Source organism: Vulpes vulpes, chromosome 2 (assembly GCF_048418805.1).
Source record: "Vulpes vulpes isolate BD-2025 chromosome 2, VulVul3, whole genome shotgun sequence".
Lineage (NCBI taxonomy): Eukaryota > Metazoa > Chordata > Mammalia > Carnivora > Canidae > Vulpes > Vulpes vulpes.
The window spans coordinates 47217337-47230028 of record NC_132781.1 but is presented as its reverse complement, the minus strand read 5'-3'; the positions used below and the strand labels follow the sequence as shown (position 1 = coordinate 47230028).

Genomic DNA, 12692 nt, shown 5'->3' with positions numbered 1-12692 from the left:
CGTGCCCGGATCTCTCGCCTCCCAGGCCCGCTCCTGCCTCTCTGCTCAGCGCGCACACTGTCCTCCCTCAGCCCAAGTCCAGCCCAAAGGTTCTCCCTTCCCTTGGCCCATTCCTTGCTCCCCACCGTGGGGGAGATGTCCTTCCACTTCAGTGGCCTGAGCCCTTTTTGTCCTTACCACTCACTTGGGGGGTCATGGCTCCTGCCTGAGACTGTCTCCTGTGTGGCCCACAGTTTTCCTAAGAGATCCCTTTCTCCAGTTCTGAATCCTACGCTGGCCCTTGCTTCCCTGCCTCAGGCACAGCAGAGGGGGCTCCTCTTACTCCTTGCTGGGCATAGCAGGTGCCTACGGGTAGAGGTCAGGGGCCTTTAGAGCAGTTCAGCCTGAGCACTTTGATAAAAAGTGCTAACACCAGGCAAAATGTAAACACTGAAATGTGGCAATAGCCTCATCCCTAGGGTTCTGAGGCAGCAAGAAGCCAGCCAAGAAGGACAAGGAGCTGAGTCAGAAGGGGAAATTAATTATTAGGGGGAAGACTATGATTGATCCAAGGTCAGTCTTTCGTGAAGGAGTTTCAGGAGATGTTTGTGGGAACTCCTGGACCCCTTAGTATAAAATTGCAAAAGTAGCCCCTACTTCACCCACATGAAAGCCTGTTGGTCCTGGGATGCCTGGGTGGCTCAGCGGTTGAGCATCCGCCTTCAGCTCAGGGTGTGATCCTAGGGTCCCAGGATTGAGTCCCACATCTGGCTCCCCACAGGGAGCCTGCTTCTCCCTCTGCCTGTGTCTCTGCCTCTTTCTCTTTCTCTCTCTCATGAATAAATACATAAAATCTTAAAAAAAAAATAAAGCCTGTTAGTCCTGAAACCAGGTTTCCTGGCCACAGGTTCAGCTGCCCCACAGGCAGAAGCCTGAGCCTGCCTCTTGCTTCTCCCCAGGCCTGGCAGGTTGTGGTGATGAGGGATGGGATGAGGGATGGCAGTTGGGGAAATCCCTGCCTCATCAGTCATAGGTGCCATCCCTGTCAGCAAGACTTCCTGCTCCCTCCCTGTCCTGTCCTGTCCTGTCCTGCCGGAGGGAACAGGTGTGCAATGAGACAAGAGACAGTCAGGGCTACCCAGCCTTGCCTGCCTCCGTCACAGCCACAGCTGGGCGAGGAGGGAGGGCACAGAATCCTCCCCATCTGTGGGGAAGTCTGACCTGGAGACAGGTGGCCCAGGTGGTTGCTTGCAGAATGGACTGGGATGATAAAACCAGGAAGAATTAATAACTGTCACTGTTTATTGAGTTCTTTCTGTACTCTGGTCTTTGTTCAAGTCCTTCCTATGTGTTTTCTTAAGTAATTCCGCAAGGTAGATTTATTATGCACATTTCACAGACAGGAAATGGGTGAAAAGACTTGCTCAAGGTCATATAGCCAGAAAGGGGTGAGGCTGTCTGTCACCAAGGTCGGAAGTGTGTAATTTCTGGTGGTAAGCTTTGAATGGGGACTTCCTTTGTCTCTAAAAGGATCTGATCCCAGACATTGAAGGACAGATCACCAAGTCTTGGGGCTGGTCACCTTGGGATCAACCAGGCCGGTGCTCAGCTGTGGCCTTTCCTCCTAAGGCTCAGGGCAGAGCACTCGACCACTCATTAGGCTCTCCCACCAGCATGACCTCTTTGACTCTTCACAGCATCCTTGTGATGTAGGTATTGTAATTCCAATTTCCCAGCTGGGAAACTAGGGCCGTGATGGGAAGCATCAAATACAAGAGAGAAGAGTTGGGACCAAAACTTTGGCCTTGGCACCTGCTACCTCTCCTGCTGTCTCCTAGGCTGGGCTGCCCTGTGGGTGTGGGGGTGACTCAGGCAGGGCATGTGGGTGGGCAGGCGCTGCAGCTATGGCTGGTGGGTGTGGCCTGCCTCGTGCCTAGGGCAGGTGGCCCAGCCAGTTCTGCCTCCGACGCCTCATTTCAGCCATCTCTCTGCCTATGATGAGTGCCTCCCGCCGCCTCAGCCACAGTCCCTCCGGGGGTCCTTGGGCCCAGGACATGCGGTGATCTCAGAGCAAAGGCAGCCACCACTGCCTGGACCTTGCCAGGTGAGTCCTCACCACGCGTGGCAGCCAGGACTTTCCAAGGTCCTAGGGGACCCTAGAGTGGGGACCTAAGTATCTGCGCTCTGCTGATGGGCCTTTGTGGGAGGAGTGGGGAAGAAGCCTGGATCTCTAGCAGGAGAAACAAAGGGGAGTGTGAGATTTTGGCCCTGGGAATGTGCCAGAGCACAGGTTCTGATGAACCCAGGAAACTTGCCTGAGTTTGGAGATCTTGGGCAAGGGGGAAGGGCTCACAGTCACCAAGGGGGAAAGGGGAGGATCTTGTCTCCAGTAGCAGGCCCTAGGATGTGGCTCTCCAGGGGAGGAGTGTGAGGGGGTTTCAGGATGAGACAGAGGTAGCCTAGAGCTTGAGAAGGACAAGGCCCAGGCACCTCACAGGTGCTGAGCCAGAGCTTCAGGGGCTCCCTGTAGCCCCCAGGCCAGCCTGGTAGGTCTTCCAAGAAAGGCCATTTCAGCCAGTATCAGGGCTTGGGATGCCAGGGTGAGGAAGCCCAATCCCTGAGAGAGGGAGGGCAAGGCAGCGAGAGAGTCCCACAGGTGAGAAGGCAGGGTTTGTGGGGTGACTCAGGGAGCTAATTATCACCGCTAATTATAGCTCCAGCCCTGAGTTCTCTTGACCCTCTCCTGCCCCAGCTCCCTGGGACTCCCCAACTCATGGGGGATGGAGCAGTTAGCTGACATAGGTGAGAACAGTAGGGTCCTTGGGATCCTTTCAGCTCATTTATCAGAAGGGAAAACAGAGGCACAGGGAGGGAAGGAGACACGCCCTCCACCCTCTTCTTCACTCTTGGTTAGCTCAGCCCCTTAGGCCAATCTATCCACAGGCCACTTGGGGCTGAGGAAGGTGGTGAAGGCCAGCCATCTTCACCTGTGACTGCAGATAGAGTCAGAGCCCTAAATCCTCATGATTGTCTCTCGGTAGGACACTCCACCTGTCTGGCCTCAGGGCCCCTCTCCAGAGGTCTCTGCCTCAAGGTCCCTGCACTCCAAGGCCACAGCCTTCCCCTGGACAACTCCTCCTCTCCCCAGGCTGCTTACTGGGGGAGGGCAGCTGCCCCATTTCCAAACTTCTCTGCAGTCTGATGACAAACTGCTCTGGACGCTCTTTCCAGGAAGCTTTCCTATTTGGGCCAGGATGACCAGAGGCCCCAGCTCTACCCACCTTGCTGGGCTCTTCATACAGAAATCTGGGGGACGCCTGGGTGGTTCAGCAGTTGAGCATCTGCCTTCAGCTCAGGTTGTGATCCCAGGGTCCCAGGATCGAGTCCCACATTGGGCTCCCTGTATGGATTCTGCTTCTCCCTCTGCCTGTGTCTCTGCCTCTCTCCATTACTCTCATGAACATAAATAAATCTTTAAAAAAAAGAGAGAAAGAAAGAAAGAAATCTGGCCCGTGACCTGATGGCCCTGTGGGAGTTTTCTGAGGGCTGTTCAAAATCAGAAAGGCCCCCCATGAACTACAGAGTCACCTCCTGTCTGCACGAGATGTTGCCCTGTCCACTTCACCCCACACAGTCAGCCCTGCCTTCCTCATGCCAATGCCCGCACAGAGGCCTTCTCCTAGCTCCATGATCTAGCCTCCTTCATCCCCCATGTGGTCTGCTATCTCTAACTTGCTGTCTCCTGTGTAACCCAGGGCCCTCCCGTGCCCTGTGGCCCTTAGGACCAGCTAGAGCTCCTTGCTGGGGTCCAGGCCCTCACAGCATGGTTCCAGTTGCTTTGGAGCCTCTCACTGCCAGTGGGCCCCAGGAACCCCCCAGACTCCGCAGCCACACCAGCTTCTTGCCACTTGCTAACTTTCTTGACTCCTGGTCTCTGCTTAGGTTGTCCCCTCTGCCTGGACTGGCCTTCCTTTATAGAGAAACCTCTAAGATCCCCTTAGAGTTCTCCAAAGATATGTCAATCCCTCTCCCCAGCACATCCCTCTGAGCCTAGCGCGGGGTCCAGTCCTTACTGAGCATCAGTAAAGCAGGTCAGGACTGAGGGGCTGTCTCCTCTGTCTCTGTGGAAGGGACTCAGCTGCTCCCTTTGCGTGAGAAGGGAGTCTAATGGACTGGACAGATAGCCACAGGACTGGTTGTACTCAGCTCTGGGTAGATGAGACAAAGAGGCTGGAGGCTGTATTACTAGCAGCATAGTGTCTAGAGCAAAGGAGGTGATAGTTCTGTTCTGACGAGGACATCGCTGAACACAAAATCTGATAGAGACATTGAAAAGCAGAGCTAATTCTTGGGAGTCCACCTGAAGATTGGTGGGTGGAGATGGCATGGGCATGGCAGTCTCTACCTGGAGGCTCTGTTGGGCTCTCCAAGGGTGCACAGGAGCAAAAGTGCTAGAGCGAGGAGCAGGAGAAATCGAGGGGATAGTCTCCCTGTCTCTGGGAAGAGTTGGCAGCCTGGGAAGGTAGTGAGCTCCTCATCCAGTGGGTATGAGCAGGGGTCACATGGTGCCACACGGGGGTCTGAAGGCCCCTGAGGACCTTCAGGCTCACTCAACTTGAGCATCTATGCTGTGATTGTGTTCCAGCCATGAATGCCCACCCCAAGGAGATGGTACCCCTCATGGGCAGAAGAGCCGCCGTCCCCAGTGGGAATCCTGCCATCCTGCAGGAGAAGAGGCCAGCAGAGATCACCCCCACCAAGAAGAGGTAGGACTGGCAGGCTTGGGCCTGTGTGGTGGGGGCACAGGAGGGATTCTGGTGCCCAGCCTCAGGGAGCCCTTGCCTGGGGTCGACACCAGACTCTCAGTGTCATCTATGGTGACCTGGTGCCCAGTTAGGTATAAATGGGGGGAAGGTGGGGAAATAGCCCTGCATACTTGGGGGGTGGGGCTGTTGAGCCGGGGAAGTCAGTGCAATGGCAATGATCAGGGAGGCCTTCCTGGAGGGGTCAGAGGCGTGGAAACAGTGACATTCAGAAAGGCTTCAGGGTGAGGCAAGGGATTGCTGGAGCCGTCCTCAAGACAAGGAGCAAAGAGGTGCATGGAGATTTTCGGTAGCTTGGATCCCCACGTGAAGACATCAACTGCTTTCCTGTCCCGTGTGCCCAACCAGCTTATTCAAGCTCTTTGACATCACCCATGTGATGGGGACACCAGCAAAGGCATCTCATGGGGTGATGATTTGTTGGGATCGCCGGCTCGCACCGTGTGGTGCACAGTCGGTGCTCTGCACACGCTGATAGTGTTTTTGTTACTTGGAGCTTCATCATCATCATCATCGCTATTGGGCCCCTGGGAGCTGAGGAAGGCTGGGACGCTTACAACTACTTCCCAGCTGGGAATTCGGGGGAAAGGACTTCTCCAGGGTCCTCCCTGGCCCCTGAACTGCCTCCGTGGCAGTGCCCCAGCCTCTCAGCAGATTTGAGGCCCTCAAGCCTGCATCCTCATCCCTACCACAAGCTGTGCTTTTGTTGGACGCAGGTGGGACCCCCCCAAGTGTAGTTGGCTCATTTGTCTGGCCTCCTCTGGCCCCATCCCAGGCCCCTCTTGGGCCAGAGGTGAGATAGGTGCTAGCCCTCCTGTCTGTTGTTTTGAGTAATAATTGCTGAGGTTTTCTGTGCACTAGGACCCAGAATGGGGAGACTGAGACACAGAGAAAAAGAATGCCCATCCCTGCTCACAGCCTGGTGAGAAGGGCACCCAGAAGAATGTGGAAGTGTCCTGGCAACTGGGTGGGATGGGGTCTGAGAAGAGGTGGGTCATTCCAACCCTGGGGGCAGTCTCAGAGTACTTCCCAGGTGAGGTGGTTTAGAATGGGTGATCACAGGTGGAGAGGAAGGAGAGAACATCCCAGACAGAGGCTGGGGCAGGGATCAGTGAGGATCAGCATAACTGGAGTGCTGGGTGGGTAGAGGAATCATGGAGAATATGAGTCCCACTGGGGCTGGGGCTTGGAGGTTGGTTAAAGAGTTTGAACAAACCTGAGGGCAGTGGGGATTCTGTGTGAGAGGGAGGGCATGGTGAAATTTGTGTTTTGGAAAAGATACTCTGGGTAATCTGTGTGAATGATGGATTGGAAGGGAAGCTGGGAGCAAGGAGATGACCGGAGGCTCTTGGGAAGCCTGAGTGACAGGTGGGGAGGTCTGAACCTGGGTGATCAGGGATGGAGAAGAGAGGATCAGGTCATAAAGTTATCAGAATTGTGGGGTCTGCAGGATCAACTATGAGAAAGGAGGGAAAAGAACCAAGAGACACCCCCTCATTTGGTGAGAGGACCTGAAGGGATGATGGGGCCATCTGTGACATGAGGACATCAGAGGAGAAGAAACAAGATGAGGAGAGACAAGCCGAGTTCAGGAGTGAATGTTGGTTGAGAAGTAACCAAGGGACATCCAGGGGTAGGTCGATCCTGGAGTGCAGGAGAGAAAACTGAGCAGACGTGAAGTTCAGACAGGTATTGGCAGGGCCATGGGGGCAGCCTAGGTCTGGGTGGGCTTGACTGTCTGGGTAAGGACAGACCTATCCCTGAACTAACCAAACACCACCCTCTTGCCTCTCTTTCCCTTCCCCCACCTTCTTACATTCCTAGGGGAATTTTGGACCTCAGGGCAGGATTGTGGACATGGTTTCAGGAAAATGCCAGGATATTCCCACAGTCAAGCTGCCTTTTCTTGAGCCTATCCCTGTTCACAAACTTAGCTCCAGACTCAGCTCTACCTGTGGCCTCACACAGCCAAGGGCCTGGGTATGAGGTGTGACCTTTGTCTCATGAAGCAGTAGCACCATCTTCTTCCCAAGGGCTCTTTGAGGACCCTCACGTGCCTACTTCTTCCTGTGCCCTGAAGGTTTGAGTATCTGCCTCAAAACTGAGTATAGGACTCAGCCTAGAAAGAAAAGGAAAATAAAAAATTCAATGTAAATAGAAGGCCAGTCTGACCAGTAAGGAAATCTGGACTAATGGTGGGATGGAAGGTACCACCATGTCTAGGTAGGGACATACCTCATGCTATATCTCATGAGTAGCTACCACTGTGGCCTCTTTACTGGATCCTGGGCAGGGTGATGCGCTGGGAGAGAGACATGGAAGAGCTGGCCTTTTGGAGATCAGAGCACTTGGGCATTTCTTGGGACAAAGCAGTTGGTCACACAGCCTCCTCCCCACTGTTGGGGATGCTTAGGGGTAGTTCATCATCTTCACAGGGACAGAAATGAAGGAGAGATGGTGCAGAGCTGTGTGTGCACTTGAGTTAACAACACTCTTGTGGTGCCCTTTGGTCTGGATGAAAAGTAGGAATAAACAAACAGCCTATGCTGCAGAGTAGAAGCCAGGGTGTCACATGGTAACCTCACCATCGGTCATGGAGGCAGGTGAGATGTGGCATGTGCAGAGGCAAATAGGGCAAGTGTGGGATGGGCCCTTGTGGTCTAGCAGCTCCCTGTCCCAGTAATTGGGTCCTTGCTCACAGTCAGAGATCTTTCCAGCCTGGCTCTCACCAATCTCCTTCCCGGCCCTGAAGACTTACATTCTCAGACATAGTCCTTGCCTTTCTGATGGAAGCTTTTCTCATGCTGTTCTCTCTGCTTTGGGGGATCTTCTCAAGCCACAAATCTCTGAGGACCGGGTCCCTAGAAGGGTCATCTCTTCCTTCCCTGCTCCCCTCATTCCCTACACAGAGCATATTAGCAGTTTTTGAGTAAGTAGGTGGATCATTGTAGAAGCAGGTGAGACAATGAGAGAGAGTGAGTGAGTTGATGAGTAAGTGTCCTGGTGGCTCAACACAGTCCCTCAGCACAAAAGAGGACACTTCATGATAAGATGAGGATATATTTCTTACCCTTCCTCAGGCCCTTTGGTTTCCAGGCCTGGAATGGATAGATGCTGTCATGATCTGGTTTCTGGGTCCATCCGGGAGGCCCACCCTTTGGACTCTGGGAGGAGGCCCTGAGAAGGAGAGGAGTTGGAGGAGAGGCAAAAGACCTTTCCTCAGCTTGTTATGCAGGATGGAGGAAAAGAGATTGAGAGCTTTGGGCAACTGGGAGCCCAACAGGAGTCACTTGACGTTTGTGTTGGTCTCTCTGCTTATTGGTCCAGTCCACCAGCCTCTCCATCTATCCGCCAATCTGCCCATCGAACTACTCATTCCTTTGCCATCCATGGCATCCACCCATCCATCCTTCCATATACCTATGTGTCCATCCATCTATCCTTCCATGTATCCTGCATCCATGTACCCATCCATCTATCCATCTTATTCATCCATCCAACTCATCTGTCCATCTATCTAACCAGCTATTTTATCCTTTCTCTCATTTATCTTTCACACATTTACCTATCCATGTTCTACTCTTCTGTTCAGTTAAATCTTCTGAGTGTCAGAACAACTGTTAGGTTCTGGAGAATTAAGGACAACGCAAGTGTAGTTCATCCTGTTGAGAATCTTATAGCTGAAGGTCAGTGTTTTCTGGAGCAGGAAAAGCAATGGCCTCATTGTGCTATGCCCTGGTCCAATCCTTGGGGCCAGTTCTGATCAATTAACTGGAACAGTAGCTCTTCAAAGAGATTTTTGCCCATTGGTACACCATTTAATCCCCATCTTCTAGAACAGTGCCTGGTACACAGTAGGTGCTCAATATTTGTTAAGTAGATACCCAGACAAGCAGAGACAGCTTTTTATTTTATTTTTTTTATTGGAGTTCAATTTACCAACATATAGCATGACACCCAGTGCTCATCCTGCCAAGTGCCCCCCTCAGTGCCCATCACCCAGTCACCCCAACCCCCTGCCCACCTCCCCTTCCACTACCCCTTGTTCATTTCCCAGAGTTAGGTGTCTCTCATGTTCTGTCTCCCTCACTGATATTTTCACTCATTTTCTCTCCTTTCCCTTTATTCCCTTTCACTAATTTTTATATTCCCCAGATGAATAAGACCATATAATGTTTGTCCTTCTCCGATTGACTTATTTCACTCAGCATAATACCCTCCAGTTTCATCCACGTCAAAGCAAATGGTGGGTATTTGTCGTTTCTAATGGCTGAGGAATATTCCATTGTATACATAGACCACATCTTCTTTATCCATTCATCTTTCGATGGACACCGAGGCTCCTTCCACAGTTTGGCTATTGTGGACATTGCTGCTATAAACATTGGGGTACAGGTGTCCTGGCGTTTCACTGCATCTGTATCTTTGGGGTTAAATCCCCAGCAGTGCAATTGCTGGGTCGTAGGGCAGATCTATTTTTAACTCTCTGAGGAACCTCCACACAGTTTTCCAGAGTGGCTGCACCAGTTCACATTCCCACCAACAGTGCAAGAGGGTTCCCCTTTCTCCGCATCCTCTCCAACATTTGTGGTTTCCTGTCTTATTAATTTTCCCCATTCTCACTGGTGTGAGGTGGTATCTCATTATGGTTTTGATTTGTATTTCCCTGATGCCAAGTGATGCGGAGCATTTTCTCATGAAGCAGGGACAGCTTTAAGGTGGCATTTCTGGGGCACTTCAGGGATGTTGGGAGTGGTGATCAGACCAGATGACCTCTGATGCCCACTTTAGCTGCACAGTCCATTTGTAGATGATTTTAGAGCTGTCCTGGCTCCAGATTCCAGGGTTATCTGGCCCAACCACTTTCTATCCTGGTGTTACACAGGAGGCAGAGGCAGAGCCAGAGTAGAATCCAGGTTTTGGGCTCCTAGTCAGGGGTTTACTTCTCTTTTGGAAGAAGGATTTGATTTTAGGTCATTTCAGAAGGTTGCTCTTGATGAGCAGAAGACAGGAGGGTGAAGGCCAATGTGCCAGCCAGCCCTGTCCCCCTCTCCATTTATGCTTCAGTTCAGGATTTGTTCTGAGTCTCCTATGCTTGTCTGTACCTGGAGGAGAGGAGAAGGATTCCCCAGGCAAGACCCGGGACACCCTCATGACTGCCCCATCCTGTGAAGTGGCTATGTTGGACAGTCTCCACCTGTAGCTAATCCCTAGAGCTGGTTTGGCTGGAAGAAGATCCAGAGGGCTGAGGGGAGAGCAGCATGGATAGTCATGTAAATTGTGAGCCAGAATCAAGAGTCAGGTTCTCTGAGAAAGTTGACTTCTATCCTTGGGGGGATGGTGACAGTGGCCTTAGTTGTTTCATTGATAGAATGGGGCCACAATCCCTTCCCTGCTGCCCTTTCTTCTGAACTTGATATGGCTGGGATTGTACTTTGGGACCTCTTCCATGGTGTTGTGAGAAAGGGAGGGGGCTTGTTGATCTTTCTGGGCCTGGGAAGGAGGTAGGCAGCAAAGGCACTTAGGAGAGAGACCAGCTGGTCAGGAGGCCACCATCCAGGCCAGGTCACAGAGCCAGCAGGTATGATGCAGCCATCACCGGGTGCGGGTATTGCCACAACTGACCCTCATTCTGATGCTCGTCATCCTGGTTGTCTTGGGAAGGCTTTTCTCTGAGTGTGTGATAGTGGGTTCTGAGAACACGTGTGTCTGTGTTTGTGGGTGTGTCGTGTCTGAAGGTGAGGCCAGGCTGTGTCTGGTTGGGGAGTCATATCTCGGGGTGTGTCTTGCCTCTCATTGGGCACTGAGTCTGTCTGCTTCCCTGGGGCTTTGTCAGGTCACAGGCCCAGGTCTCTTGACGCCCTGGGGGAAAGTGTGCCCTTTACTTCCCTCACATCCACTGTCCAAAGTGGTTTCCTGGGTGTTCCTTCTTGACAAGGCATCTCCTGTCCCCTGAACTTTCATACCCCCTCACTGCTCTAGATCTGACTGTTTTCTGTGCCAACAAGATAAGAGATGATCAATGGGGGTTGAATGTGCCCTGGCAGTCAGGAAATGCCCTTGTAGATGGCAGCCCTGGAAGGGCTCTTCTTCAGACTTGAGGCTGGAAGGGCAGTTTGGGGATGATGGGGGGATTTGTAGCTATGGTTGCCATGTCCCCCATCTCTGGTGAGTCCTCCACACCTGGAGGCACCTGCGGACAGGAAAGTCCCTCTCAGATATTAGGCCATCCCGACAGAGACCCTGGGCCTCTACTCATCTACTTAGTGACAAGAATCACCAAGACCCAGCTTTGAATCCAGGCTCTACCACCTACTTGCTGTGTGAGCTTGGGCAGGGTGCTTGACCTCAGAGCCTCTGTATGCCCACCCAAAGTGTGGGTGATTGGAATGGTACCCATCCCAAAGGGCTGCTGTGGGGGTCAAGTGAGGCCATGAGGGACAGAGTTTAGCATGGAGCAGGCCACGAGCAAGTGTTCTGGGTGGTGGGGCACTCTCAGCAGTAGGGCTGCAGGGCATGCAGGCGGATGGTCCCTGTGCCAGCTCTAATGACCTTGCTTGGGTGTCCCCACAGTGCACACTTCTTCCTGGAGATAGAAGGGTTCGATCCCAACCCCACTGTCTCCAAGACCTCTCCCCCCATCTTCTCCAAGCCTATGGACTCCAACATCCGTCAGTGGTGAGTACTGGCCTTCCCGGCTGCCCTCGTCCCAGCCCAGCCCTCAGCTCCAGGGCAGGCAGTGACTCACCCTGGGCCAGGTGGCCAGGCCTGGTTGTGACATGTTCTCATGGGCCAGTTTGAAACTCGTCTCTCTCTCTTCCTTTCCCCATCCTCCAGCCTCTCTGGTAACTGCGATGACATGGACTCACCACAGTCTCCCCAGGATGATGTAACAGAGACTCCGTCCAATCCCAACAGTCCCAGGTGAGCCCGGCCCTTCCCTTCCTCCCACTGTGTCCACCAGGTGGGCATCAGAGGCACGGGCATCAGGACCCAGGAAAGGCAAGGAAGCTTCCATGCCAGGGGGATGGGACAAATGCCTGCGTCCATGACTGTGGTGTGTAGGAAGGTTTTTGCGGTGGAGGAGGGAGTATTACATTTTATAAACTATAAAAAGTATTACCCATTCATTATAAAACATTCCAATGACAGTACACAGCAGAACAAGAACTGGAACACAATCTCATATTAAAAATATATGCATATAAACCATGAAACATCATGTGACTTTTATAAGAATACACACAAAAATATGCACTTGTCATGGTTGTCTGTTTGGAGTGTGGGGTCAGGGAGAGAGAGATTTTTAAAAGTATAAACACCACAAAAGATAAAAGTGAGATTTTCCTTCCCGTAATCTCATACTTTTTAAAGTAATCGCTATTAATTGTCCTTCCTAATCATCTCTGCTATGTGTATCCAAATATATATTTTGAAAAAATGTGATCACGTTTAGATTAGGAGGGAAGCCTGCAGAGGGCAACGCAGATCCCAGGGCCCCAGCACTAACAGAGGGGTTTTGGGACATTGTGACAGGCCGGGGAGGTGCTAAAGGCCAGTGTGGCTCTGCGCAGGCACAGGGCTCTGCTGTGGGGCGGGGACACAGTAGGTTGGTGGTACCTGTGTGGTGAATTGGAAATACATTCTGGCCTCAGTGCAAACGTGGCCAAGGAAGAGCAGAGGCGAAAAAAGAAGCGGCTGAAGAAGCGCATCTTTGCAGCGGTGTCAGAGGGCTGCGTGGGGGAGCTGCTGGAGCTGCTGGTGGAGCTGCAGGAGCTTTGCAAGCGGCGTCGTGGCCTGGATGTAGCTGGTCAGTGCCTGGCTCCTGCTGTCAGCCTTTCCTCACAACAGCCAATGAGGGGGGCATGCAAGGAGCCCAGAAGGCAGGGC

General features: G+C 52.6%; 1 protein-coding gene across 1 annotated transcript in view; it reads left to right on the top strand.

Annotated features, from left to right (window-relative positions):
• Positions 1 to 4626: 4626 nt before the first annotated feature.
• TRPV3 (transient receptor potential cation channel subfamily V member 3) overlaps positions 4627 to 12692 on the top strand; it is a 33958-nt gene continuing 25892 nt past the window's right edge. The window contains exons 1-4 of the mRNA XM_025987953.2: positions 4627 to 4745; positions 11376 to 11480; positions 11640 to 11726; positions 12458 to 12612. Coding sequence (XP_025843738.2) covers positions 4627 to 4745; positions 11376 to 11480; positions 11640 to 11726; positions 12458 to 12612 — 466 coding nt within the window. The remainder of the gene's footprint in view (positions 4746 to 11375; positions 11481 to 11639; positions 11727 to 12457; positions 12613 to 12692) is intronic.